At 50.0% G+C, this 27918-nt stretch overlaps 1 protein-coding gene across 1 annotated transcript; it reads left to right on the forward strand.

The window, feature by feature from the left end:
- Nucleotides 1-43: 43 nt before the first annotated feature.
- POLRMT (RNA polymerase mitochondrial) lies at nucleotides 44-27908 on the forward strand. The gene is made up of 21 exons (XM_045830824.1): nucleotides 44-181; nucleotides 702-800; nucleotides 3576-4204; nucleotides 19403-19533; nucleotides 19724-19916; nucleotides 21346-21495; nucleotides 21777-21941; nucleotides 22066-22236; nucleotides 22518-22742; nucleotides 23013-23801; nucleotides 24236-24358; nucleotides 24700-24822; nucleotides 25105-25284; nucleotides 25598-25684; nucleotides 25761-25874; nucleotides 25958-26010; nucleotides 26162-26260; nucleotides 27152-27224; nucleotides 27404-27495; nucleotides 27582-27640; nucleotides 27754-27908. The coding sequence occupies exons 1-21, from the start codon at nucleotides 94-96 to the stop codon at nucleotides 27801-27803; spliced, it is 3693 nt and encodes a 1230-aa protein (XP_045686780.1). The 5' UTR covers nucleotides 44-93; the 3' UTR covers nucleotides 27804-27908.
- Nucleotides 27909-27918: the final 10 nt, after the last annotated feature.

The following is a 27918-nucleotide window of genomic DNA, read 5'->3' on the forward strand; positions in this document are numbered from 1 at the left end:
GCAGCCGCCGTACGTCGTGAAACTACAACTCCCGGCAGGCGTGTGAGGCACCGGCGCGGAGCGGGCGGCTGTTAGGGTCCGCGTGCGGGCGGCATGTCCGCCCTACGCTGGGGCCGCGGCGCTGCGGGGCTCGGGTGGGCCTTGTGGCCGGCGGGCCGCCCTGGCCTCTTGGCCGAGGAAGGTAATGCGGGAGAGGCCAGGGGGCAACGCTGTGGCCGCTGCCACTCCTAACTCCCAGCACCCGGCCATGACCTTTCGGCCCTGGGATCTAGGCACCCTCGATCTTTGCTCTTTGCGGTTCTGGGGAACCCACTGACACGACCCCGCATTCACTCGTCCTTGGCGAACTCTTCTGACAGGGGTCGCAGGGCACTTTGACCTTTGACTCCTGGTTTCCTTTGGTGCCTTCTGACCCCGTTTGCTATCTAAGGCTCTTGACGTTTGAACTCTCAGTACCTTTAGTTCGAGGAACATTTTATCCTTGATCTTTCACCTCAATTTTCGTAGTGTGTGGGGTCTCCTTCAACTTTGATCCTTTGGTTTCTTTCCAGTCTGAGACCTGTGAACACGGACAGTCTCCGCTGATAATTTAGGATTTCTTTGCTCCTGGATCCTGCAGTATCTGTCCATGTGACCCACCCCCCCACCCTAACTCACACACAGGCGCCCGACCCCCTTCAACCTCTCCTTCTCTCCTGCAGGGGTCCTGGTTGGCATATGGGGCTGCAGAAGGAACTCATCTGCCAGACCTTGTGAACAAGACCGCCGGAGGGACTGGGGCCATGCAGAGCTGCTGGAGGGTGAGCTGCTTCAGGCTTGAGGCCTGAAGCCCCTTCCTCACTGTCCCCTCCTTGGGCTCCCCGCTAGGGGTCACCTCCCTGGTTCCTCACAGTGACTCCACAAAAAGGGATGTCATTCTGTAAAGCTCTCTAACTAATGGGGTCCCACCTCGTCGTGATGGTGAAGCAGTGACGGCTTGTAATTCCTTCCTTTCCCAAACTCACCAGGTGCTTCCACTTTTGGGGACAGTTGAGGCCCAATATTGTGGCCGGAGAGACTGGCCCAAGGCCCCACACGGCTGCACCTGCATAGTCGGGGTTAGAACCCAGAACTAATGCATGTTGCCCTGCCTGGGCTTTCTGAGATTGGGTGCCTATTGGGATTGTTAACTTCAAAGTGAGAGGCAAACAAGTATTTATTTGAGACCAATAAGAATAGCTTTTTGGAAGTCATTTATTCAGGCAGAAACCCAGCGTTCCAATTAGGAGACAGAGGTAAAGGGTACTTGGGAGAAAGAGAAGAGGAACAGTTACATCCGTGGAAGGAAGGCATTGCTGTTGGTGCAGATAACATAATGTAGTGACACTAATCCTGCACAGTGTTTTTAATTTTCAGTCTGATAGCTATCAGCCCAGTAATCATAGTATCTGCTTTCCTGTTATATTTGCAAACAGTTCTTAGGGCCAGTCCAAAGGTCATCTTGCCCTGTTTTAACATTCTGAGGTTTGAGGCTTGAGATGTGCAAGGCAGTTCCTCTGGGATGGCAGTTTCAGCCCCATTTTAAAGTGGCTCCATTTATTAATTTCTTTTGACATTTTCCCCCTTTGTTCAAGATCTCTCCTTGAAAGCACTGCTGACCAACCACTGAAAAGCAGCACTGATTAGTTATTCAAACCATTGTTGGTCCTCCATTGTCAGGGGGCTCATTTGGGATATGTCATGCCATTGTCAATTCCTCGTCACCAGGAAGGCTCTTTCCTGGTATGTCATGTCCCGTGTAGAAGGGAAGGTGGTTTTTTAGGAGCCTCAGGCCACGTTTGAGCAACAAGATTTCGAGGACGGAGGAATGTTTGCCACCACATTTTTGTAAGGACAAACGTCTGTAGTTTTTTGAGATTTCTCATATGAAGTCTCATAGGCATTTGTGATCATTTCAAAACATTGAACAACCATTATCAAAGTGATGGCTTTATAACATGGAGCTGTGCAAAACAGTGATTTGTAGCAGCAAAAACTCTGTAATGAAATGCTAAGTCCAGTGTGAAGAATGGATCTGAACTAGGGGCGATACCTGAGGGCAGTCCACTGAAGATGTTAGGGAACCATGAGGTGTCAGTTGGCACTGTTTTTACTCATTTGACTCGTGCCTGGGTTTTATCTAGTTTGATCTTTGTTTTAACAGAGGTGTTTTATCCAGGTACAACAGGAGGTACTGACAGAGCAAACACCATCTTGCTAAGCTAGGATATGGTCAAAAGCAATTTTGTTGTCCAATATAACTTATGCAAGGGAACTTAAAGATTTTTCCTTGTTGGCTATTTTTTTGGTGGTAGCACCAGCAATTTCCTCTAAGGTTTTGGATAAGTTTCTTTTTAAAGATTCTGTTTGTTTATTTTTTTTTTAGACAGAGGGGAAGGGAGGGAGAAAGAGAGGGAGAGAAACATCAGTGTATGGTTGCTTCTTGCACATCCTCTACCAGGGACCTGGCCTGCAACCCAGGCACATGCCCTGACTGGGGATCAAACTGGCGACCCTTTGGTTCACAGGCCGGTGCTCAATCCACTGAGCCACACCAGCCAGGGTTGGATAAGTTTCTAACTCATTGTAATACCTGCTCAAGGAAAAGTATTCTTCCAAATTTGGTACCTTCACTGGGGCTGACATTGTCAGGTATTAAACCTGACTATGTATGTAAGTAGTTGCACGTTTTGACCTGTGAAGTGTTTAAAGATGATGTCCAGTGTCCAGTTATTTTCCCAGACAGAAATTAAGGGGAAAGGGGAAACAATAACATTATAGTGAGTGGTTGGCCTCTCATATTATTTGTAAGAAGTAAGGAAAAGGAAGAAAAGGGAAGTGTGTCTATTATACAGGCCTGATATGTAAGGGCTCTTAAACAGAAAGACACATAAAACAAGATTATGTGCTGATTAGTTGGCAGAAATGTGACTGGAGGCTTGCAAGAGCCCTGTGTTTCCCCAGGAGTAGTGGTTCCATGTTCACTAGTTCATTGTCCTGGCAACTGTGGGAGCAGAACTGCAGAGAACAGAGCTGCTGGTAGTGCTCAGGAAGGGCAGAGCAGGGCTGGGCTGGGAATCCTCAGTGAGAGTCTTCCAGTCAATGAGAGCAGCATGTGCAAAGGCCATTATGTCAGGAGCAAAGTGAGTAGTGGGGGCAGTGGAAGGCCATGGGGGCACGTGAGTAGATTTTGATGACAGAGCCCTGGGGACATGACAACAGAGTGCATGTGGAGGGAGAACAGTGTAGGCAGCCCTCGGGTTGTGGGCAGAGTACCTGGAAGACAGAGCTGTGGTGACAGAGACAAAGAAGGGATACAAGGAGCTTGTATGGGATGTTGAGTGTGAAGGGGATGGGGCAGGTAAGTACCAAGTGGAGGAGTGGGGTGCATGTGATGAGAAGTCCAGGGACATACGGGAATTGTCAGTGAATATGTAGAAGTGAGGCCTCAAGAGCAGGTGAGACTAGTTGCCTCCTACCTCCCTGCTGGCAGGGTGTCTGGAGAGGTTAGGATTTGAACCAATTCCCCTGACATCTTGCCCTTTGCCTCTCCACAGTGCTTGAGGCCAGGGTGCGGCAGCTGCAGGCTGACCACGTGTCAGAGGTGACGGCAAAGCGGGTGGATGTGGCTCGACTCCCAGGGGCTGGTGGCTCCCAGCCACCCAAGAAGATACAGGCAGGTGATGAGGGCACCGCCCTGGAGCTCAGTGGCCGCTGGGCGCAGAAGTTGGACAAGGAGAAGATCGAGATGCAAGAGCGCAAGCCGCAGGTGGAGATGAAGCTGCAGCAGCTGGAGATGAAGCTGCGGCAGCGGGCCGAGCGGCAGGCTCGCAAGCAGCAGCTGCGTGTGGAGCCCCAACTGCTGAGTGGGCAGCTGGCAGACCGCCTACAGCGTTGGGAGCACAGCACCCCCAGGAGTCCCTGGAAGGAGCAGCTGGCTCGTCTGCTGCAGGAGGCACCGAGGAGGCTGAGCTGCAAGGAGGAGCATGGCCCAGCAGACAGCGTTTCCAGGATGCGGCGAGAGGGCCAGCAGCAAAGGCTCCTGGCCTTCTTGGAGTGCTGTGTGCTCGTGGACCAGCTGCCCCTCGCCCACCATGTGCTGGTCATGCGGCACAGCAGGTCCCGGCAGCGGCGGATGCTCACCCTGCCCATGTACAACACCGTCCTGCTTGGCTGGGCTCGCAAGGTGAGTGGGGTGGGGGGGCTGGGGGGGCCAGGGAGAAAGAGATCACCAGCTGTCATAGGTGGAGGTGAGGCTTGAGGGCAAGACTTGCCTGGCAGTGCTTAGATTCCAACCCTTGTTTTTTAGATCCAAAGTGCCTTGTTTTACTGTTTTAATAATTCTTTTAGCTTTGAAGGATATAAATCTTATGTGGCCCTCAAAAAAAATTTTGAACATGACTGAAAAAGGAGGAGGAAATCCTGCTTATGTTTTAGTGCATTTCCTTCTAGTCTGCTGGGCCAAGGCTTCTGAACCTGTGTGGTTCAAGGACACTTTCAGCATTCAGGGCAGCCTGCAGACCCTCAGCAGGTAATGACTTCCATGCTTTGGGTTCAGTTTGCTCCTTTTCTTTTAGTTTCCTAGGTTCAGGTGATTTTCTCGAGACCCTTCTTTTTTAACACAAGTGGTCACAGCCATGGTCTTCCTTCTGGGTGCTGTGTTTTTTCCTTTTTTCTTTGACTATCTTCCAGTTCCCCTGTGAGTTCTTCTTTTACTCTGGGTGTTTGGGAGCATGTTCTTTATATGCAGCCCTAATTCAAGGAACCACAGGAAAAACTTACTGCTTAGGGGTAAGGGAGCCAGTTTCGAACAGATACACATACCCACCTGTGAAGACATCTGTGGTGGAGACTTTGATGCACTTGACTGACCCTTGTGACTACCGTCTGCGTCACCATGACATGATGTGGAGATGCCCAACATCCCCCCAGGTGTCTCGAGTCCGTCATTATGGGAGTTGTACGCAGTTCCTTGAGGGAGTGGAAATGAAGGGGTTGTCCTCCTGTCTGAGTCCACCAAGCTCTAGAATCCCCAGCAAAGAGCCCTGTGGCCGCAGGACGTGTCTTACTAGCCCAGGGCCACATGGCTCTTTTGGCTCCCTAAGCAGTGTTTCTGGGTGGCTGGCCTGTGTAGGGTGGGGCTTGGTGCTCATGCCACTCCCTTCCCTGTGAGCCCCAGTTTTCGTATCTGTAAAGTGGGGAACCCGCCGGCTTCTTGGGAGGATCGAGGAATTGAACCCAGGACTCCCAGCTCCACGTGTGTGTAGGGAAGGGCCGGGAAGGTTCATGGGATGTAAAACTGTGTTTTCACATGGGCGGTGATGCTGCTGAAAAACGTTTTGGAAAAGTGGGATAGACATGCTTATTCTAGGCCAGTTCAATCTAATAGAAATGTCTGTAGCACTGGAAGTGGGTTTTTTTTAACATTTTATATTTTATAATTTTTATTCCTGTCCTCTCTCTTCTCTTCCCTTTGGCAACTATCACCTTATTCTCTGTATCTATGGGTCTGTTTCTCTTTTGTGTATGCAGTTGTTCTGTTCTTTATATTCCACATGTAAGTGAGATCATACAGTATTTGTTTGCCTGGGTGCATCTTATTTCACTTAGCATAATATCCTCTACGCTCATGCATGTTGTTGCAAATGGTAAGAATTCATTCTTTTTATTGCCAAGTAACATGCCACCGTATGTGCACACCACATCTTTGTCCAGTCGCCTGCTGACAGACAGTTGGGTTGCTTTCGTGTCTTGGCTGTTGTAAGTAGTGCCACTCTGAATGTGGGGTGCGTATGTGTTTTCTGGTAGTCTCTTGGATTTCTTCAGATAAATACACAGAAATCAGATTGCTGGGTCATACGGTAGTTCTATTTTTAGTTTCTTCAGGAACCTCCATACTATTTTTCATAGTGGCTGCACCAGTTTGCAGTCCTACCAGCAGGGCATGAGGGTTCTTTTTTCTCCACATCCTTGTGAGTACTTGTTTGTGGATTTATTGATGGTAGCCATTCTGACAGGTATGAGGAGAGATCTCGTTGTGGTTTTAATTTGCATTTCCTTGATGGTTAGTGACATGGAACATCTTTTCATGCCTGTCAGCCATCTGAATGTCCTCTTTGGAGAAATGTCTCTTCGGGTCTGCTGCCAAATTTGTAATTGGATCGTTTGTTTTTTGGTGTTAAGTTATATGAGTTCCTTATATATTTTGGATATTAAGCCCTTACTGGGTGTGGTGTTGGTGAATATGTTCTCCCATTCAGTAGGTCATCCTTTGTTCTGTTGATGGTGTCCTTCGCTGTGCAAAAACTTTTTAGTTTGATGTAGCCTCATTCATTTATTTTTTTCTTTGTTCCCTTGCCCAAAGAGACATGTCCAAAAAGATGTTGCTAAGAGTGATGTCAGAGAGTTTACTGCCTGTGTTTTCTTTCAGGAGTTTGTGGTTTTGGGTCTTACATTTAAGTCTTTATCCATTTTTAGTTTATTTTCTGTGTGTGGTTTAAGAAAGTGGCCCAATTTCATTCTTCTGCTTGTATCTGTCCAGTTTTCTCAACACCATTTATTGAATAGACTGTCTTTACCCCATTGTATATTCTTGTTTCCTTTGTCATTGACTGACTGACCATATAGGAGTGGGTTTTATTTCTGGATTCTCTATTCTGTTGCACTGATATACGTGTCTGTTTTTATGCCAGTACCATGCTGTTTTCATTATTGTAGCTTCATGTCAGAATACACGGCTGCAGGGAAAAGCCTGGAGACTGAAAATCTAGCCCCACCCCCTGGCAGGTGAAGACTCAAGAAAGAGGTTTCCGCTTCGGTCTGGTGATTGAGTTTATCAAGGGAATGTGCGTGCGAGGCGCATCTTGGGCAGCAGCGATACATGAAGGTTCTCTACACCACGCACAGGCACTAAGAGATTACACAGGACAGGGCAGGGTAGTGGGTTACTGGGGTGAGACCCTTCCAGATGAAGGGAAAAGGCCTTCCATCCTTGTCCAGGGTGGGGCCAGGGCCTGTCCCAGGGACCAGCACCTCTGGTGCACGGGGGAGGGGGTGGACAGTTCCTGGGGGGGAGGTCAGGGGAAGCCATTCCTGTTCTGCAGGTCTAGCTACATCTGCCAGTGGTCCTATCAGGAACAGTGTCTCCTCTGTGGTCCGTCCCTCGTGGTTGTCTCTTTCACTCTCCTGCAAGGTGCCCGGAGAGGTCAGCAAGGGCTTCATCAGCCGGGAGGCAGCCAGTTTAGTCCCCAGTTGACCACACTGGAGCCGCAGCCTACAGCAACAGTATAGACTAGTGCACGAACAAAGACAGAGCATTAGCACCGACTTTTCTACTGTGCCTCCTGGGGCCCAGGTCCGTGTGTTAACAACTCGCCAAGTCTTGGAATCAGACCACTCAGGGCACTTCCTTAAGTTTTCATACCTGCTAACAAAAGAGGTTTTATAGTCATCTGCCACAGAAAATATAACACTCAGTTTGGATGATGGCACAGGTGCCCCCTCTAACTGGACACCACAGGGACAGTAGAAATCCAAGTTCAGAAAGGCAGATGTTTAGTGGGGGCTTGGATTTGTAGGCCTTCTCTGAGAATGGCACTTACAGCCTGATCCTTTGATATCAACGTAGCCATGGCCTTGGGACCCTGTGCTGGCGGGGGAAGTGGTGCTCTCTGGCGCGAGGCGAATAGGAGGGCGAATGTGCCAGGCATGGACCTTGCCCTCTCCCCTTTCCAACAGCGCAGGCACCGGCGCACGTGCAGTGTGTCTCCGCAGGTCCCGACTGCAGTGGGGTGACAGGGTCCCACTGGAGACTGAGCCGTTAACCCCCACCCAGGGCTAGGAAGTAACCAAGCAGCCCACCCTGGTGGGTTGTCCCTTTGCAGATTCCAGTAAGCAGCCCCATGTTTCAGGGACGGTAGGGCTGGTCTATGACAAGCATCGGAACTGTTGCTCAGGCCTTTGTTTTCCATACCTTCACCGTTTTGGGTGCCTCAGTCAGCGTTCCGAGCCTGGCTTGTGGAGCAAAGGACCCCATGGGCTGGTCATTTAAATGTATTAATGCCTGGGAAAGCACTTTATCCACCCAGCCAATGTAGGTTTTCCAGTTAATAATTTTATCTGTTGCTTAAAGACTCCATTCTCCCATTCATTCCATGGGAGCTGCCTGTGGGTTTTATGGGACGTGGACTGTCTATTCAGTACCATGGGGTGTTTTTTTGTTTTGGGGGGGTATTTTGCCCATTCTTGTACTGATGTACCCTAAAACATGATCCGCACTCCCCCAGTCGCTATTCTGTGAGAGTACCCAGACATAGTGTGCAGATTTTCTGGTCCCCTTGTCGTTGTGCCTGAGTAAAACCAGAGGTGGTGCTGACGTACAGCAGGACAGAGCTGGGGCCTCACCCAGGGGCGGGTGTCCTGTGTAGTCCATTTGCAGTCCCGTACCAGCTGGGAGCTTTGGCAAACGGCCCTGGGTCTCCGTGGCAGTTGTCTAGGGCGTTGTCTAGAGCACACAGGACTGGACATAGCTGCGTAGCTGGGTCGCTGTATTTTAAAGGCAGCCCTGCCCCCTTAGTTGTGCGCCATCTTACCCTGGGACTGCAGGAGCCGCTATTCTGATGACCCCAATCTGTAGTGCCCACTGATGGGTCAGTTGCTGTACTGCATGTTTATGTTTTAAAGATTTTATTTACTTCTTTTTAGAGAGAGGGATAGGGAGGGAGAAAGAAAGGGAGAGAAACATCTGTATGTGAAAGAAACATCAATCAGTTGCCTCTCGTTCCCAACCGGGGACCTGGCCTGCAACCCAGGCATGTGCCCTGACTGGGAATCTAACTGGTAACCTTTTAGTCTGCTGGATGAAGCCCAGTGCACTGAGCCACACCAGTCAGGGCTGAAGTGCACAATTTTGCCAAGGCGTCTGCTTTCTGGTTACCTGGAGCTCTAGACACCTGTGGGTAGGGACATGGAGGATAGTGAGACCTGCCTCAGGCTTCTGCAAGTGAGCCCAGGTGCTGTTCCATATCTATGTCCCCGTAAAGATTTGTTTACCGTCACCTCCCATTGTCCAAGCCAGAGAGTCAGAATAGCTCAGCTGTCAGCACACAGGGTCAGTGGCCAAGGTTCATATGTGATTATCAGCCAGTCTGTTCTTAACTCACCCCATGGCTACAGTGATTTGTTCCCTTTTCCATCCAGATACAGTCAGTGGATGGTTGAATGTGGTGGCCACTCAGGTAAATAGATTGCTCCAGGTTGAGCCATTGGTATACCAAGTGCCAGCTGGAATTTCCCCTGTACCTTCTTTGTGGGTTGCAGGGGCCAGTACGATTGGAGCGGGGGCACTTGGAGGGTAGCAGGCCTCTGCGGTAGGTGAGCACGCAACCTTTGTCGGTGTAGGAGTCTGGCCCTGCAGAGGCCGGTCGGGGGAACATGTCTGTTCACCCCTTGATGGGGAGGGAAGTTCTTACTGTAACTGGCTGTTCTCTCTGGATGTATCTGATTTCTGCCTCTTCTATAGTTGGGACCAAAAAACAAGGGACACTCTGTCCCTTTGCTGTTTCTGCTGCAAAGTCCCACCCAGGCCTTCTGGGGTTACTGAGACATCTAACTCAAATGGCAGTCCTGCCTAGGAGAGCTCAGGAGCTTTAATATGTTTGACCAGGGTTTTTGTTTCTCAGAGGGAGCCTGTTGTTCGGCTCCCTGGTCCCGTATAGCGGTGTGCCCCTTCTGAACTGGGACAAGGACTTGTGCTAAATGGGATACGAGTGTTCACCAGGACGCCAGATTCCCATAAGAACTTTTTACATTTGACATTTTTTGGTGTGGGGTAGGCTTGTGCTTTCTCTGTGGTGGCCTTGGGGACAACACAGATCTTCCCTAACCACATCACCGCCAGAAACTGTGCTGCTGGGCCCTTAGTTCTCTGCAGATTCACTGCTCGTCCTTTGTTGTAGGTGGTCCAGTCAAGTGTGCAGATTCTCTGTAGCAGAGGCAGATCCTCACAGGTTAATGTGAGGTCATCGAGGCACTGAGTCCATTTCACAGGGATCAGGAGGCAGAACAGGGACCCGTCCTGAGCCACCATTCCATGATATGGTGGGGCTCGGTAAGTAGCCTTGAAGGATCGCACTTGAAAGAATACCCCAGGTGGGAGACATTTTGTAACAGTCTGTCATACTGTGAAGGCATCAGCCTTGACTTGGGGATGTGTGTGGCACCTGAATAAAGTCCAGCTTAAAGGCACTGCAGTGCATGAGGGAAAGCAGACTCAGAAAAGCGGGGCTTGCCAGGGAGCCTGGAGGGAACCAAGCGGCCGTCTTGTGTTTTTCCATAGTCCTGATTATTCATCCAGTTTACAGCCACTGGTGACCCATCTCAGTTTCTCTGACCGAGGAGCAGACTTCTGCCCTCAGACGGGCAGAGACACCAGGGCGGCAAAAGTCTGGCAGTGAGGGGCCATCTTTGCTGAAGCGTAATGGGCTTCATCCACGTGTGCCACCGTCTGATGCTCTAGTGCAGTCCTGTGAGTGTGCGCCTCACTTTGGGTGACGGACATTTTATGCCAGGACAGCTTGGGTTTCTAGGAGTTTTACATAATTTCTGGAACACTTAAAACTTACACTCATACAAATACAACACAAAGAAGGTTTAATGTTATTTTTTATTTGACAATGTTTCCCAAATAAACTGAATTGTTAGTAAAACTTAGCTCTTACTATTAGGGTTCAGATATCTTAAGTAATTGAGGACCTGATGAAGACAACATAAAACACAGAGAATTATTTTGGTAAATCATAGTTTTTGCATTTTGGCAGAAAATTTTTTACATAATGTTACCTGAATCACACCAATAGCACAGTAGATGTTTAGCACACAGAGGGAGAACTAAACTCTGTAATTTTTGATCAGCTTACTTTTGATTTGATATTTAAATTCATGTACTGAATTAAATTCATTCCAATCTTAGCTAGCTTGATTACACATTAAAATTTCTTTCCAAAGTTTCCTTCCTCCACCAGCCTTCTATAACTTTTTTCCCTTATAGTTTGTCTCTTATTCATTCAGAAATAACCAACTTTATTTTAGGATAAACCACTTCCTTTATTCTCTCAAAAATGTACTTCCACACCTTATACCTGCTATTACCAAAAACATATATACTAACTTCTTTTCATCTTAATTAGATTTCTTAACCCTTAGCTGTCATTAGAAATAAAGGTTTCTTCTTTAAAAAAATATTGTACTTATTTATTTTTAGAGGGGAAGGGAGGGAGAAAGAGAGGAAGAAAAACATCAGTGTGTGGTTGCCTCTCACACACCCCAAACAGGAGATCTGGCCTGCAACTCAGGCATGTGCCCTGACTGGGATTTGAACCAGTGACCCTTCGGTTCACAGGCCAGTGCTTTATCCACTGAGGCACACCAGCCAGGGCTAGAAATTTCCTTCCTTTCTAAGAAGGAAACAAAAGTAGGTGAACCTATGTCTAGTAATTAATATTTCAGTCTTTTTTTCTTACTTAAAACTATATTTCTGAGAATTTTGGAGTAGCCAATTATAAGTGCTTGTTTGTTGTTAAGTCAATTAAAGAGAGTTGGTTGTTTTTACAAATTAGCAATACCATCTGGAGGTAGAAAATATCACACAAATACAATACATATGTAGACACATAAACAAACAGACGCAGAGCCTGCCCGGCTTCCATAAACAAGTGGATCCTGTTCAAAGGACCTTCTCTCCTTTTCTTTCTCTGAGTTTCGCACCTTCCTCACAGCTCAGACCCTGTCTTAAGACCGCACAGTTTCTCCAAGACCTGCAGATTGATCACCTGACGTTGCAGATGCTGCATCCCGCTACCCAATGAGTGTCCCGTACTATGTGCTTGGTACCATGTGCATGTCTGCAAAATCTGTTTCCGTTCCTACTGTGGAAGTGGCGTGGTCAGGCCCCTGAAATGCCTTGCTATAGACCACCTGGCACTTGACTGGCATTCTAAGGATCTGCTCTACTTCCGTTGGCTCCCAGGATCATCCTTGCCCAGGACGGCGTTCCTCGTCTGGCCAGGCCATCTTGCAGGGCAGGGTGAATCAGCTTACAAGGGAGTGGGTGCTGTGACTTGCTCAGGCAACTGTGCGGCCACTCATAGTATGTAGTGATACTCCTCCTCTTCTGTGCTTCCTGCTGGGTCACAGAAATGCCATGTCCCTGAGTCCCCCAGCTACAAGAGCCAGTTGAGAACACTCTGGTCTTTTGCTGAAATTTGGCCCAACCCTGGCCTCGTCACAAGTGCTTGGACTTTAGGCTGTGGGAGCCTTTGTGCTCTCCCAGTTTGACAAAGTGACAAGCCAGGATTTCCAGCAATTGCCGTGTTCCCTACCTCTTATCAGCCAGTCTCAATGCTAACAGAGTTGTAGACAGTCTGCGTCCTTTCATAGTTTCTGTTCTTCCTCTAGTTTTCTACCCCTGGCTTCTACCCCCATTTAGGTGTCAGTGGCCAGCTGCACCACTCGTAAGAGGGCCTGGCCCCCAACTGTGGCCCTGTGCGTCCCTTCCATGCTGGTGTGTAATGCGTCTTTGGAGCATCCCCATACTCACATGGTATCTAGCATACCGACCTCCCCTCTATATGGACAGCCTGGGATTTCCTGCTGGGATGCTTCCTTTCCAAACCCCATTTCTTCTGTCTCCTGGGTAGTTCACCAATTGTCAGTACATACAGACCCAGGGAAAAGCACTGAGACTGGAAATCTACCTCCATGCATGGAGGGCCGATTAAGACCCAAGAAACAGGGTGCCACTTCAGTCTATTAAGAGAACTTACATGTGAGGTGCATCTTGGGTGGTGGCAAGATTTCCTCTACGCCATGTGGCAGGTGCAAAGGGGTTATATAGGACAGGGTAGGATGGATGGAGTACCGTGGGCGTGACCTCCCTAGATAAGGGGGAAGTGCCTTATGTCCTTCCTTGCCCAGGGCAGGGCACAGGTGCCCTGGCAACCAGCACGTCTGGGAAACAAATGCATGAGGCCAGACGGCATCTTCGGTGCATTTCCACACTCACACAACACACAGACCACCCCCCAGCATGTGGGGATCAGACAGTCTTGGGGGGCTTATGGGAAGCAACCTCTTCAGCTAGAATCTAGCTGGATATAGCTCAGGGGCAGGCAGCAGTCACTCTTGGAACAGTCTCTTCACAGTCCATGATACAGTTTGATGTCAGGAGTGTGATACCTCGCACTTTGTCCTTTTCCAAAATTTCTTTGGCTCTTTGGGGGTGTTTTGTGGTTTCACATAAATTTTTTTTCTTTTTTTTTAATTATTTATTTATTTTTAGAGAGGCAAGGCAGGAAGATAGAGAGAGAGAGAGAAACATCAATGTGCAGTTGCTGGGGGTTATGGCCTGCAACCCAGGCATGTACCCTGGCTGGGAATCGAACCTGTGACACTTTGATTCACAGCCCGTGCTCAATCCACTGAGCTACGCCAGCCACGGCGGTTTCACATAAATTTTAAGATGAGTTCTAATTCTTAGAAAAATGGCATAGTATTTTGTTAGGGATTGCACTGAATCTGTATATTGCTTTAGTAAAGATGTTTTTAACACTATTAATCCTTCCAATCCATGAGCAATGTATATTCTTCCACTTATTTTTATTTTCTTCAGTGTCTTATAGATTTCTGAGTACAGGTCTTTTATCTCTGGTTAAATTTATTCCTAAGTAATGAAGCAGTTGTAATGGAATTGTTTTATTAATTTCTTCTAATCGTTCCTTATTGGTGTATAAGAAGCAACAGATTTCTGTATATTGATTCTATATCCTTCAACTTTACTGAATTCATTTATCAGTTCCAATAGTTCCTTCAGGTGGACTCTTTAGGGTTCTCTCTATATAGTATCATGTCATATGCAAGTAATGTGTTTTACTTCTTCGTTCCCAACTTATTTCTTTCTCTTGCTTGATTGCTGTGGCTAGGACTCCAATACTGTGTTGAATAAGAGTGGTGAGAGTGGGCATCCTTGCCTTGTTCCTGGTCTCAGAGGAAGAGCTTTCAGCTTTTCACCACTGAGCATGATATTAGCTGTGAGTTTGTCATATATGGCCTTTATCACGTTGAGGTGCTTTCCTTCATACAGTTTTTAAATATTTTATTTTTTAGAGAGGGGAAGGAAGGGAGAAAGGGAGAGAAACATTTATATGTGAGAAATACATCAGTTGATTGCCTCTCTCACACCTCCAACTGGGGACCTGGCCCTCAGCCCAGGCATGTGCCCTGACTGGGAATTAAACCAGTGACCTCTTGGTTCTCAGGCCAGCACTCAATCCACTGAGTCACACCAGCCAGGGCACCTGCATACATGTTTTATTTGGAGTTCTTATCATAAAAGGATTGAGTTTTTTTGAATACATTTTCTGTATCCATTGAGGTGAACATATGGTATACTTTATTAATGTATCACATTGATTGATTTATGGGTATTGAACCATCCTTAGTCCCAGGGATAAATTCCCCTTGGTTGTGGTGTGTGATCCTTTTAATGTATTTTTCAATACATTAAATATGCAAATATTTTGCAAATATTTTGTTGAGAATTTTTACATCTGTGTTCATCAAGGATATTGGTCTGTAATTTTCTTTTTCTTTTTTTTTGGTCTGTAATTTTCTTATTTTGTAGTGTTTTTGTCTGGTTTTGATAATGACTCAATAAGATGAGTTTGGAAGCCTTCCCTCCTCTTTAATTTTTTGATATAGTTTAAGAAGAATAGGTGTTTATTCTTCTTTGAACGTTTGATAAAATTTACCTGATAAGTCATCTGGTCCTGGAATTTTATTTGTTGGGAGTTTTTTGATTACTGCTTCAGTCTCATTGCTAGTAATTGTTCCCTTTAGATTTTGCATTTCTTTCTGGTTCTTGGAAGCTTATGCACTTCTAAAAAATTTTCTGTTTCTTGCAGATTGTTGAATTTGTTGGCATATAATGGTTCATAGTATTCTTTAATGACTCTGTGTATTTATGTGGTATCAGTTGTAACATCTTTCATTTATGATTTTATTTGTTTGGGCTCTCTTTTTTTTCTTGATGAGTTTGGCCAAAGATTTGTCATTTTCTATTTTGTTTATTTCTGGTCTGGTCTTAGCTATCCCCCTCCTTCTGTTTACTTTGGGTTTTGTTTGTGCTTTTTCTAGTTGCTTTAGGTGTAGAGTTAGATTATTTATTTGGGATTTTTCTTGTTTCTTGAGGTTGACCTATATAGCTATAAACCTTACTCTTAGAATTGCTTTTAGGCCCTGGCCAATGTGGCTCAGTGGATTGAGCTCCAGCCCACAAACCAAAGGGTTGCCAGTTAGATTCTTAGTCAGGGCACAAAACTGGGTTGCAGGCCAGGTCCCAGTAGGGGGCGCTTGAGAGGCAAGCACACATTGATGTTTCTCTCTTTCTCCCTCCCTTCCTCTCTCTAAAAATAAATACATAAGATCTTCTTTAAAAAAAGAATTGCTTTTGCTGCATCCCATAAACTTTGTAAAGTTGTATTTTTATTTTCATTTATCTCAAGTTTGTTGATTTCTTGTTTGAGTTCCTCTTTAATCCTTTGGTTGTTTAGTATGTGTTTAGTCTCCACGTACTTGTGTTTTTTCCAGTTTCCTTTCTTTAGTTTCTTAGTTTCATGCCATTATGATTGGAAAAGGTTTTTGATATGATTTTAATTTTATTAAGTTTATCGACATAATTTTTTTCTATCTTGTGACATAATGTGTGCTCTATCCTGGAGAATGTTCTATGTGCACTTGAAAAAAATGTATTCTGCAGTTTTTGGAGGAAATGAAATAACAAATGTCTTTTAAGTCTAGCTCATCTAATGTGACACTTAAGACCAATATTCCCTGTTAATTTTCTTTCTGGATGATTTTTCATTGATGCAAGTGTGGTATTAAAATTCCCTACTATCGTGTTACTGTAGATTTCTCCCTTTATGTCCATTAAAATTGCTTTATATGTTTAGGTGCCCCTATGTTTTATGTGTAAATATTTACAATTAAACTTTTTAAAAAAATTTATTGATTTTCTTAGAGAGAGTGGAAGACACAGGGAGAGAAACATCATTTGTTTTCCACTTATTTATACATTTTCATTGGTTGCTTCTTCTATGTTCCCTGACCAGAGATCGAACCTACAACCTCTGGCCTTTGGGAGTGATGCTCTGACCAGCCAAGCACCCAGCCAGGGCCAGTATTTATGGTAGTTATATCCTCTTCTTGGATTGACCTTTTTATAATTATGTAGTGTCTCCTTTTACATTTTTTTGTTTTCAAGTCTGTTTGTCTTATAGGAATATTGCTACTCCAGCTTTCTTTTTGTTTTTATTCGCATGGAATATTTTTTTTCATCCTTTCACTTTTAGTCCTTAAGTGTCTTTTGATTTGAAGTGAGTCTCTTGTAATCAGCATATAGAGAGGTCCATTCAGCCTCCCTATATCTTTTTATTAGAGCATTTAATCTATTTACATTGCATGCAATTATCGAGAGGTTTTCTCTAGTTCTTTGTTGTTTTCTTCTCCTGATTCTTCCCTGTGGTTTGCTGGTTTTGTTTAGTGTTTTGTTTGGGTTCCTTTCTCTATTTATTCTTTATACATTTTTGTGGGTTTTGGTTTGTGGTTACCATGAGGTCTGTGAATGTCATTCTGTATCTCTAGCAGTCTGTTTGAAGCTGGTAGGCATTTACGTTTGAGTACATTCTGTAAGGACATTTCTACTCCCCCCACACACTCTGTATGTTTTTAATATCATGTTGTAGATCTTTTTGTGTGGTGTATCTACCTACTTATTATAGTTTGAGTTTGATACTTTTTTTTGAACTTTGTAGTAGATTTTTAAATATTTGATTTGCTGTATTTATTAAATATTTATTTGGCTGTACTTGTGAGTTTTTTTTCTTTATTCATATTTTCTTATTTTTGTTATGACCTTTTCTTCTCTGCTTAAAGCAGACTGTTTAACATTTCTTTTTTTTTTTTTTAAAGATTTTATTTATTTATTTTTAGAGAGGGAAGGGAGAGAGATAGAGATAGAGATAGAGAGAGAGAGAGAGAGAAACATCAATGTGCGGTTGCTGGGGGTTATGGCCTGCAACCCAGGCATGTACCCTGGCTGGGAGTCGAACCTGGGACACTTTGGTTCCCAGCCCGCGCTCAATCCACTGAGCTACACCAGCCAGGGCATGTTTAACATTTCTTGTAACGTGGTTTGAGGGTCATGAACACCTTTAGTTATCTGTCCCACACGTTTAAAACATAACCTTGCTGTGTAAATTGTTCTAGGCTGTGGGTGCCTTTCTCTCAGCACTTGAAAAATGTCCTGCCTCTCCCTTCTGACCAGTAACACTGCTGCTGAGAAATTAGCTGACAGCCTTGTGGAACTTTATGTGGAACTCACTGTGCGCCTGGTACTTTCTTCAAGTTTGTCTCTTTATGTTGAACTTTTGCCATTTTAACTGCAATACATCCTGGCGTGGGTCTCTTTGGGTTCCTCTTGTTCAGAACTCTGCTTCTGGGACTTGACTGTCTGTTTCCTTTCCCAGGTTAGTAAAGTTCTCAGCCATTATTTCTCTAAGTAAAGTTTCTGTTCCTTTCTGTCTTCTCCTTCTGGGATCTCTATAATGAGAATGTTTGAGTGCTTGATGTTTTTCCAGAATTCCCATAGACTATACTTTTTTCTTTCTGCTGTTGTGATGGGTTGATTTCAGCTGGTTTGTCTTTCAGGTTGCTGATCTGTTCTTCTTGGTTAGTGTGCTGTTGATTCCTCCTATTGTGTTTTTCATTTTGGTGTTGTGTTCTTCAGGTTTGCCTGCTTTTCTTATACAAACCTCGGTTCTTGAACATGTCGCATTTTGAACAGTTCGGTTCTTGACCAAGTTGTTTACTGAAAAAATGTCTCAGTTGTTGGACAAAACTTTGGTTTGTGACCTGACGAACCTTTCATGTTGATATCTGGGGAAAAAATGATTTGGTTTTCAGACAAATTACTTCTCGAACAGCCTTCTGGAGTGAATTAACTTTGAGAACCGAGGTTCCACCACACTTTCTCTTTGTTGAAGTTCTCCCTAAGTTCCTCTGTTCCACTCAGCTTTGGTGAGCATCCTTCTGACCATTTCTTTACATTTTTTTATCAAAGTACTTATCTCTGTTTCCTTAGGGTTTCTTTCCTTGAAGATTTACCTTGTTTCTTCATTTGAGAGGGAGTCTCTCTGTTCATTTTGTTTGACTTTGTATATTTGTTTACATGAATTAGAGAAAATAGCTCTCTCCCCTAGTCATGAAAAAGCGGCCTGATACAGAAGCCTCGTGTGCTGGGTGGTTCCTGGAAGTCAGCAGGTGTTGCAGGGGACAGTGGTGGGGCGGGGGGCCAGGTGGGTGTGGTGATGTCCTGTTGTGCCTTTGCTCAGAGGCGGAAGGCTCTGGGCGGTGTAGCTGGGAAGTACTGCAGTGGTCCCTGTGGCGTTAGGGACCTGGAGGGGACGTGAGCAGTGGTGCTTGGGGCTCCGCCACTCAAAGGGCTCCTGAGATCCCAGCCTTTTCTGCTCATCTCTTTCTCTTGTTTGTTGTTGGAAGCCGTTCACTCAGCCCTCAGCTGTGTGGCAGTAGTAACTGGTGTCTGCTGTGCACGTGTGTATTTGAGTCTGGGTGGAAGGGTGAGAGTTCCATACCCCCAGACTCCGGGCCCCTCCGGAAATGTTTCTCTTCTGTATCAGCCTGTGTAGTCACTGAGCACTTGAATAACTGAACGTTTCATTGAAATTTAAACTAAATGACTGTGTGTGTCTCGTGACTGTGGAATTGGACTGCTGGTCACAGGTGCAGGAGAGCCATGTTTGGAGGGATGGCGGCAGCCACCTCCAACCAGCAACACGACTGCCGCCTTGGGAAACTAGGTGAAAGAAACAAACTAATCCCAGAACAGGTCCAGGGGCCATGCTATGACAGAGAAGAGAAACAGCAGGAAACCATCAAAACCTGAAAGTGGGTCCTCTGAAAAGGTAGCAGAACTTGAGCAACCTCTTGGAGCTCAGTGACCTGGAAAGGGGTCCCTTTTTAGCTGCCCTGAAATCGCACATGTTCATGTCCACAAAACCAGAAACTGTTAACACCCCTTCCCACCCTGGCACCTAGGGTTCCTTTGTGACACAGCCATGGTGTTACCACCATGCCGGCGTTTCCACGGCACACAGGAACGTCAGGGGGCTGTCTGCCTGCCGAATTTACCGCTCCTGACTAGCAGCACTTTCCGGCCTGATGCCGTGACTGCAGAGAGGGGTCTTGGGTGGGGGGTGGGGATTGCGGCAGGCTGGGCCATCCCCAGACCTTAACCCTGGCTTGGTGTCCCCAGGGCTCCTACAAAGAGCTGGTTTATGTGTTCTTCATGATGAAAGATGCTGGCCTCGCTCCAGACCTTCTGTCCTATGCGGCCGCCCTGCAGTGTATGGGGCGGCTGAACCAGGATGCCAGCACCATCCAAAGGTGAGCAGGTGTCGGGGGGTGGTCCTACCAGGAACACAGCAACGTGTTGGGTCTGGGAGGCTGGCTTGGCCTGCCCTGCGGGCCAGGACTCCCTGCAGGACTTGATAGCCTCCTGGTCATGAGACCTCGAAGATGGTCAGCAGTGACTCTGGGAGTCGGGGATTCACCACCTACCGTGTGTCCCCCACAGGTGTCTGAAACAGATGGCCCAGGATGGGCTGCAGGTTCAGGAACTTTTCACAAGCTTGCCACTGTGCAGGGAGGACAAGGCCACACTCCTGAAGGCTGTGCGCAGGGCTGAGCCCACCTTCAGACCTCCGCCGCCGTCCCCACCCTCGCCCCAGGTCAACACCTCCCCACTGCTCAGGGATGTCTATGACAAGGTGAGTTCCAGCCTGTGGGCTAGTACCTGTAGGTGTGGTTCCGTCACATGCAGGGTGAGCCAGAGTCATCCCGTCTCCATGGGGTACCAGGAGCTTTAGCCCTTTTTCTCCTTGCTGAGCCATCTGCATCTCAGGGACTATCTCCCTGCTCCTCGGAGGTTGAACAACTCAGTGTTGGCAAGCTCCTGGTCCCCAGCAGCACCTCGACCCTAAGGGTTAAAGCTAGAAGGTGCTGCCAGAAGGAAAAGCCTGCCACACGCATGCCGGGCACCACAGCGATCACTGTCCTACTCGAGATTCAGCTATAAGCTGAGCACGGGAGTGGTAGCAGAGCCAGGTACAACTGCCACAGCAGGGGGCGGCAGGTGGGGCAAGACCCCAGCACTGCTTCCCTGAACAGAGGGCAGCACTGAGAGTGGGCAGCCACCCAGATGCCTTGGGTTTTTGTTTCTTTTTATTGGGATATAATCCACCAACCATACAGCCTACCTTTCGAAGTATAATTCAGTATTCCTTAGTAGGTTTACTTCTAATTCCAGAAATTAAGTCACCCCAAAAAGAAATCGCAGCCCCTGGCAAACACTAACCCATTTCCTGTCTCTGTGGATTTGCCTGTTCTGGGCATTTCACATACACGGGATCACACTCTGTGGCCTTTTGTGTCTGGCTCCTCTCTCTGAGCACCATGTGTTCGAGGTCCCTCCGCGTAGTAGTGAGTGTCAGCACTTCGCTCCTTTTCCTGGCTGAGGAATACAGGGTGGGGCAAAAGTAGGTTTGCAGTTGCGCATATGGAAAATAATATAGTAATTAATTAGTAATACAAAAATAAAAACTGTTTTGTGCACTCACAACTCTAAACCTACTTTTGTCCCGTCTCATCCTGTATTCTCGTGTGTGGATGGACACATTGTGCTTATCCATTCGGGCACTTGGCTTTTGTGAACTTTTTAGCTGCTGGGAATCATGGTGCTGTGGGTATGCACGTACAAAAGTTTGTGTGGACCTATATTTTTTCATTTTCAGAGTATTGGGTTTTACTTTTTTAATTTCTCTGTTTTGTGATGGGTCACACATTCACGCAGTTCCAGGTTTAAAAGAAAAACTTGGTGTCCATGGACTTGAATTGCCTTCCTGGGCTATCCAGCGCCCGGCCCAGGGAGGCCAAGCAAATACAGAGCTTTTTGTTTTTAAACCAGCATAGCTATTTTACACGGTGTTCTGTACTGGCCTTTTTCCTGTGGTGTGCAACACGGATGATTTTCAGGGGACTTGGAGAAATGCATATGACTGTGGGGGCGGGAGTCCTGGGCGGCACAGGGTGGGCAGCTGCGCTTCTCCACCTCCGGTGTGGACCAGTTTCCCCTCCCAGGGACGCAGGTCTTGAGGGCAGGCGCCCAGGGCCTCACCACCTGCCTGTCCCCATCGGCAGAACCACCCCAAATCCTACCCAAGGCAGCACCTGCCCCTGAAGACGCTGAAGAGCCTGTTCCAGGAGCAGCTCAGCGTGGAGATGGCCACCACTGTCACGGTGGACTCTGTGGAGAAGGCCCCGCCGCTGACCAGGGAGGTCGTGCAAGCGGTAAGGGACCCGTTGTGCTCAGGTTCCCACTCAGCTGAACTGGGCACCCCCTGGTCTGAGCGTGCCACCTGCTGGGCCGCAGCCCCTTCTTCCTACCCCTTGGCTGTCCTTTCTTTTCACTGAGTGGGGTCACTGGGTGCCCTCCCACTGTTGGAGAAGAGTGCTCAGCAGCCACTTGGTTCACCTTGGCACCACCTCCTGGTGGACTCCTCTTGGGAGCCTGTGAGCACTGAGTCCATGGAACACCGTGGTGACCCAGTGTCTGTACCCCACCACCACAGCGAAAGACATTGAAGAAGCTACGTACCTCATGGGAGACGGAGCTGTGCCTGGCGCTGCGACAGACCAAGGCCAGCGAGGCCCATGCTGCTCGTGAGGGCCGCCCCTCCATCTTCCCCTACCTGTGCCTGCTCAGCGAGGGGGAGTTAGCACAGCTGCTGCTGCAGGTGGGCAGTGGACATGTAGGGACGGGGCCGGGCCTGGGTTGCACAGTTGGGAGATAGGGGTTAGGTGGGGGATGGATAGAGTGTGGGCACTGGCAGGGCAAGGGGCTCATGGCACCACCCCCAGACCTTGCAGGTGCTGCCCCTGCAGGGAGAGTCGCTTCTCTCCCTGGCGCAACAGCTGGGCCTGCGCATCTTCAGCCGGCATGTGGTGCAGAAGAAGCAGCTCAGCGATGAGGTACAGGCACTGCAGCGGCGCTATTTCAAGTACCTCCGTCTGCTGGCATCCGACACACGGGTAAGGTCTGGAAGGGGCCGAATGGGGAGCTGCTGTCAGGCCTGGGATCTGGGGGTCCCTTGGGGCTAGGGAGCTTTGGTGGGTTTTCAGGTGGAGAAACCAAGACCCTCAGAGGAAGTCTCATCCCTAGTCCCCTCCCTCCTGCCCTGGGGCAGTTGGATTTGCCCCCACCCCCCATGGCCTATTTCCTCATCTGAACTTTCCGCCTGTGGGGGCGGCTGGGAGGAGTGTACAGCTCTGCACCCAGACCCTGGTTCCCTGACCTATGATGCTCCCCACAGATGGTAATGTCGCACCTGCCACGGCAGTACTGGGAAGCACTGGGGGCACCTGAGGCCCCCCACGAGCAGCCATGGCCCTTGGCTGTGGTGGTGCAGCTGGGCAAACAGCTGGCTGAGGTGCTGGTGCAGACGGTGAAGATGCCTGGCCACCTGGCCCAGCACCAGGGCACCCACAACCTCATCCCTGTGCTCTACCACGTGTACTCCTTCCGGAGCTTCCGCCAGGTGAGTTGCCATAGAACTGGCTTCTGGGCCTAGAGACCCCTCCCGGCTCCCAGCAGTAGAAGGCACTTGGAGTCTGAGTGTTTGAGATGAGGCTGGGGCTTGGGGTGGTATGGGCACTGCTGAGCCATGGTGGGTTACTGTGAAATCCTGTGGGGGTCATGACCTAGTCTCAGGATAAGGGCTTCTGATGGGACCTTGGGGCCCTCTGCCTGCTATTTGCCTTTGGGGCAGTCGACCCCCTGACTGGTTATCTGCCCGTCCCACCCCCAGATTGGGATCCTGAAGCCACACCCAGCCTTTATACAGCTGCTGGAAACTGCAGCCGAGCGCACAATGACCTTTGAGGCGGCCGAAGTACCCATGCTGTGCCCGCCACTGCCCTGGACTTCGCCACACTCAGGTGCCTTCCTACTGAGCCCCACCAAGTTGATGCGCTCTGTGGAGGGCACCATGCAGCACCAACGCCTGCTGGAGAGCTGCCCGCCCACCAACCTGCATGGTGCCCTGGACGCCCTAACCCAGCTGGGCAACTGCGCCTGGCGTGTCAATGGGCGCGTGCTGGACCTGGTGCTGACCCTGTTCAATGAGAAGGGCTGCCCCCGTCTGGGCGTGCCAGCCCCCGCCTCCGAGGCACCCCGCCCACCTGAGAACCGCCTGCCAGCTGAAGCCTCACCAGAGCGCAAGGCTGAGCTACGGCGGCAGCTGGCCCGCTGCCTGAAGGTTGCCAGGGAGATGCACAGTCTTCGGACCGATGCACTCTACCGCCTCTCATTGGCCCAGCACCTGCGGCACCGTGTCTTCTGGTTGCCTCACAACATGGACTTCCGAGGACGCACCTACCCCTGCCCGCCCCACTTCAACCATTTGGGCAGTGATCTAGCACGGGCCCTGCTGGAGTTTGCCCATGGTCGACCACTTGGCCCCCATGGTCTCGACTGGCTCAAGATCCACTTGGTCAACCTCACTGGGCTCAAAAAGCATGAGTCGCTGCAGGCACGCCTGGCCTTTGCTGACGAGATGATGGAGAAGATCCTGGACTCAGCCGACCAGCCCATGATGGTAGGGGCGGCCAGGGCCTTGCTCCCACTCGCTCTGTCTCTCCCAGCCTGGTCTCCACTCTGGCTCTGGCCACCTCAGCACCCACCTGGGACACCCTCTAGGTGTCCCTGCCTCCAGGCCAAAATCAGTAACCCCTGCACCCCCTAGTCTTCCCTCAGGACAAACTTTGTTTTTGGCCTTTTCCCTGCCCCAGTCCATCAGCAGCTCTGTCACCTCCCACTCCAGGGTAACCCTAATTCCATCCCTGTCCCATGGCTGGGCCCTGTGTCCCACCCTGGTCCACCATTCCTGTCCTCACCCTACTGTCCCAGGGGCTCTATTCCAGCCTCCCTGTGTCCTCACATTACCTGGGCCAGCTCAGCTCTTATCCATGCCCAGGAAGCTCGGTCCCACTGACCCCAGCCCAGCCTCACCCACACACTGCCCTCCTGCAGGGCCAGAAATGGTGGATGGAGGCAGATGAGCCCTGGCAAGCCCTGGCCTGCTGCATGGAGATTGCTCAGGCCGTGCGTGCCCCCGACCCCACCGCCTACGTCTCCCATTTCCCTGTTCACCAGGTGAGCTAGTGGGGACCCTGAGGTGGAGTGGGGCTCTCTGAAGGTGTCTCCAGTTTGAGGTTCCACAGGACCGTGTGGGAGTCTAGCTGGTGTCCCTGTGTGTGGGCCAGCCCCAGTGGGTCCGGCTGGCCTTGTACTGTGGTCTCATGCAGGCACATTCCTTGCCTCATGTGCCTCAGTTTCCTTTTTGTGGCGGGGTAATGACACCTGTCCCTAAGCATCGGGGTCCAGCAAGCTGGTGATATGAGCAGAGTGCTGGGGAAGGACAGAGCTGTGGCTCATGGCCTGGGGAGACCCTGCCAGTCCTGCCCAGACCCCTCACCACCTCCTCTTTGGCCCAGGATGGCTCTTGTAACGGCCTGCAACACTACGCTGCTCTGGGCCGGGACAGCGTGGGGGCTGCCTCTGTCAACCTGACGCCCTCAGACCTGCCGCAGGATGTGTACAGCAGTGTAGCTGCACAGGTAAGCACCATACCCTTCAGCCTGTTAGCATCCCCAGAGCCTACCTGGGGTCTCTGTCCTGTGACTACCTATGTATTGCCCACCCCATGGCCTTGGCTTTGCCTGTCATATGTGATGTGACTGGGCAGTCAGAGTAGGCTTCCCAGGGGGGGTGTCAGAAGGGGGGGTTGTGAGGTCAATGGAGGAGGTGCCTCATGGAGGAACTACTGGGTAGGGTGGGTGGAGCCAGACGGGGAGGCAGGCGGAGGTCTGCGGGCTCACTGACTATTGGTGTCTGCCCAGGTGGAAGTGTTCCGCAGGCAGGACGCTGAGCGGGGTGTGCAGGTGGCCCAGGTGCTGGAGGGCTTCATCAGTCGCAAGGTGGTCAAGCAGACCGTGATGACGGTGGTGTATGGGGTCACCCGCTACGGGGGCCGCCTGCAGATTGAGAAGCGCCTCCGGGAGATCAGCAACTTCCCCCAGGTGGGTAGTTTCACCCCAAATCCAGCTTGCTGCTTCCCCTGAACAGGCGGCTGCTAGGCAGCTGACAACTCTGAGGGAGGGGCTTGTTTCCCTATGGGGTGTGGGTAGGGCAGAGGGAGGGGCCCATAGGAGCTAGCTATCTTCTCAGGCCTCTGGGCCTCAGTTTCTCCACCTGAAAAATGGGGGTGGGGACTTCAGGAATGTAGGACAGTCCTGTGAGGTCACCTGACCCTGGGCTGTGGGGTGGGCATGGAGTGGGCTGCCCCTCCCCTCCCAGCTTACACTGCCATTTCTGTGCCCTGCCCACCCCCAGGAGTTTGTGTGGCAGGCCTCTCACTACCTTGTACGCCAGGTGTTCAATAGCCTTCAGGAGATGTTCTCGGGCACCCGGGCCATCCAGGTGTGTACTCCTCCTCCCTCCCCCAGCGTGGCTTCCCTGACTAGCTCCTGCACTAAGCCTGTCCCCGTCCCTGCAGCACTGGCTGGCAGAGAGCGCCCGGCTCATTGCTCACACTGGCTTGGCTGTGGAGTGGGTTACGCCCCTGGGCATCCCCATCATCCAGCCCTACCACCGCGACTCCAAGGTGTTGGTATGTGCTGCCTCCATGCCCACCCCTACCCCAATGCCAGGGCAGGCCTCACGCCCCATAACCCTTCCATCCCAACCCCACAGATCAATGGAGGGATCCAGAGCCTCACCTTCAGCAGCACTGGAGACACCAGCCAGTGAGTGCAGGGGGAGGGGTCAGGCAGCTGGACTAAGGGGCTTCTGGGTGAGGACTAAGGGGAGTGCTGGGCCAGGGGGGTGCCACATAGGCCAGGCCAGGGTGGAGGTACCGGATCCTCTACCTCAGCACACCCGACCCTCTGCACACAGGAAGCCAAACATACTGAAGCAGAAGAATGGCTTCCCGCCCAACTTCATCCACTCCCTGGACTCCTCACACATGATGCTTACAGCCCTGCACTGCTACAGGTGGGCCCTGTATCCGCACAGCACACATTCATTAACCACTGCTGCAGGCAGGCCCAGTTCTGGGCACACGGTGGTGACCCTATAGTCACCGGGATATAGTTTGTGAGGCCAAGACCTGCAGGTGGGGGCTGGGGCAGAGACCTCCAGCAGGGGGGACCCCAACATGAGTCCATTGGACCTGATTGATGCCTAGAAAACCACTGTGTGAGCACATGCAATTGCCTTAGGGCAGCAAGGTGTGAGTGCTAGGCCATGAAGGGAAGGGGTGGTTCCTCTGAGTGTAAAGCTGGCCCTGGAAGGTCCCTGTGACCCCGTTCATCCAGCTGAATGCAGGCACACAATTCGTGACCAGTTCCTGGGGGCTCGGACATAGTTCTGACAGGTGCAGGGACTTTGTGGCAGCTGACAGAACCCTCTGGTTTTCTGTCCTGAGTCCCACAAGAGGCAGCAAACTGGTGGTGATGGGGCAGGTTATGGACAGTTCTGTTGGAAGTGACTTTTGACATGGGGGGCGTTGGCTGGACTGAGCCGGGGGTCAGGAGCAAATTCCATGCTCCCTGTGCATGGTATGGGGTCTCCTGGGATGAAGCCCTGTGCTTGGGGGTGTGCAAGTGGGGTCAGCATCCACTGGCCCCTACAGGAAGCTGAGAATCAACCAGGTAACAATTGGGATCAGGGTGGAGAGGATGTGGAACAGATTCTCATTCTAAAATGAGAATGTTTTGTCCATACGCTGTGGGGTCTGACTGTGCAGGAATGGTGGGGTGCATGAGGAGGGAAGAAGCTGTACATTACTGGAGCCTGAACTCCCCAGGCCAGTGGTTGCAAGCTGGGCCCTGAGTGGACCAAGAGGGCTGGTCCCTCCTCACGGAAGCCCCTCCCCTGCTGCAGGAAAGGCCTGACCTTTGTCTCCGTGCACGACTGCTTCTGGACCCATGCAGCTGATGTCACCATCATGAACCAGGTGCCTGCCACAATGCCCCCAAGAGTGGATGCCCTGGTCCCATGGCTCTCCATGTGGGACCTTGCACCCCCAGCCTCTGTCTGACCTGCGGGTCCCAGTGCTCATCCAGGTGTTGGGGCAGGGGGTGGTAACCCCACCCCTCAAGCCCTTGTTCCTGGCTTCTGACCCCCCTTTCCCAGGTGTGCCGTGAGCAGTTTGTCTGCCTGCACAGCCAGCCCATCCTGCATGACCTGTCTAGGTTCCTGGTGGAGCGGTTCTGCTCTGGCCCCAGGTGAGGCACTTCGCCCTCAGTGCAGTTTCCACTATCCCCTCCCCATCCTTCCTGGGCCTCACTCCACACCCTGCCCTCCACTTCAGGTCCACAAATGTCCGAGTCGCCAGGTTGCTGGACATGCTACTGTCAGTACCCAAGACAGGTAGGGCCAAGGGCAGGGGAGGGGTGTCTGAATTGCCATTTGGGAGCTGGACTGTCCCAGGGCCCCACCTATCCCAGGACCCAGGTTCATGGTCTCACTGCTCTGCTCTGCAGGGACCTTCAATCTGGAGCAGGTGAAGCACTCAACGTACTTCTTCAGCTGATGCAGGCCCAGCGACCCTCTGTACCATAGTGTAAATAAAGCTCTTTTCCCACCCAAGGAAGTACTGCCTTGGAGAGGGTGTGCACCACCCTGCTGTCTTGGGGCTTCCAGCAAGC

This window comes from Phyllostomus hastatus, unplaced genomic scaffold, assembly GCF_019186645.2.
Source record: "Phyllostomus hastatus isolate PE091 unplaced genomic scaffold, TTU_PhHast_1.1 phas_contig_159, whole genome shotgun sequence".
NCBI lineage: Eukaryota > Metazoa > Chordata > Mammalia > Chiroptera > Phyllostomidae > Phyllostomus > Phyllostomus hastatus.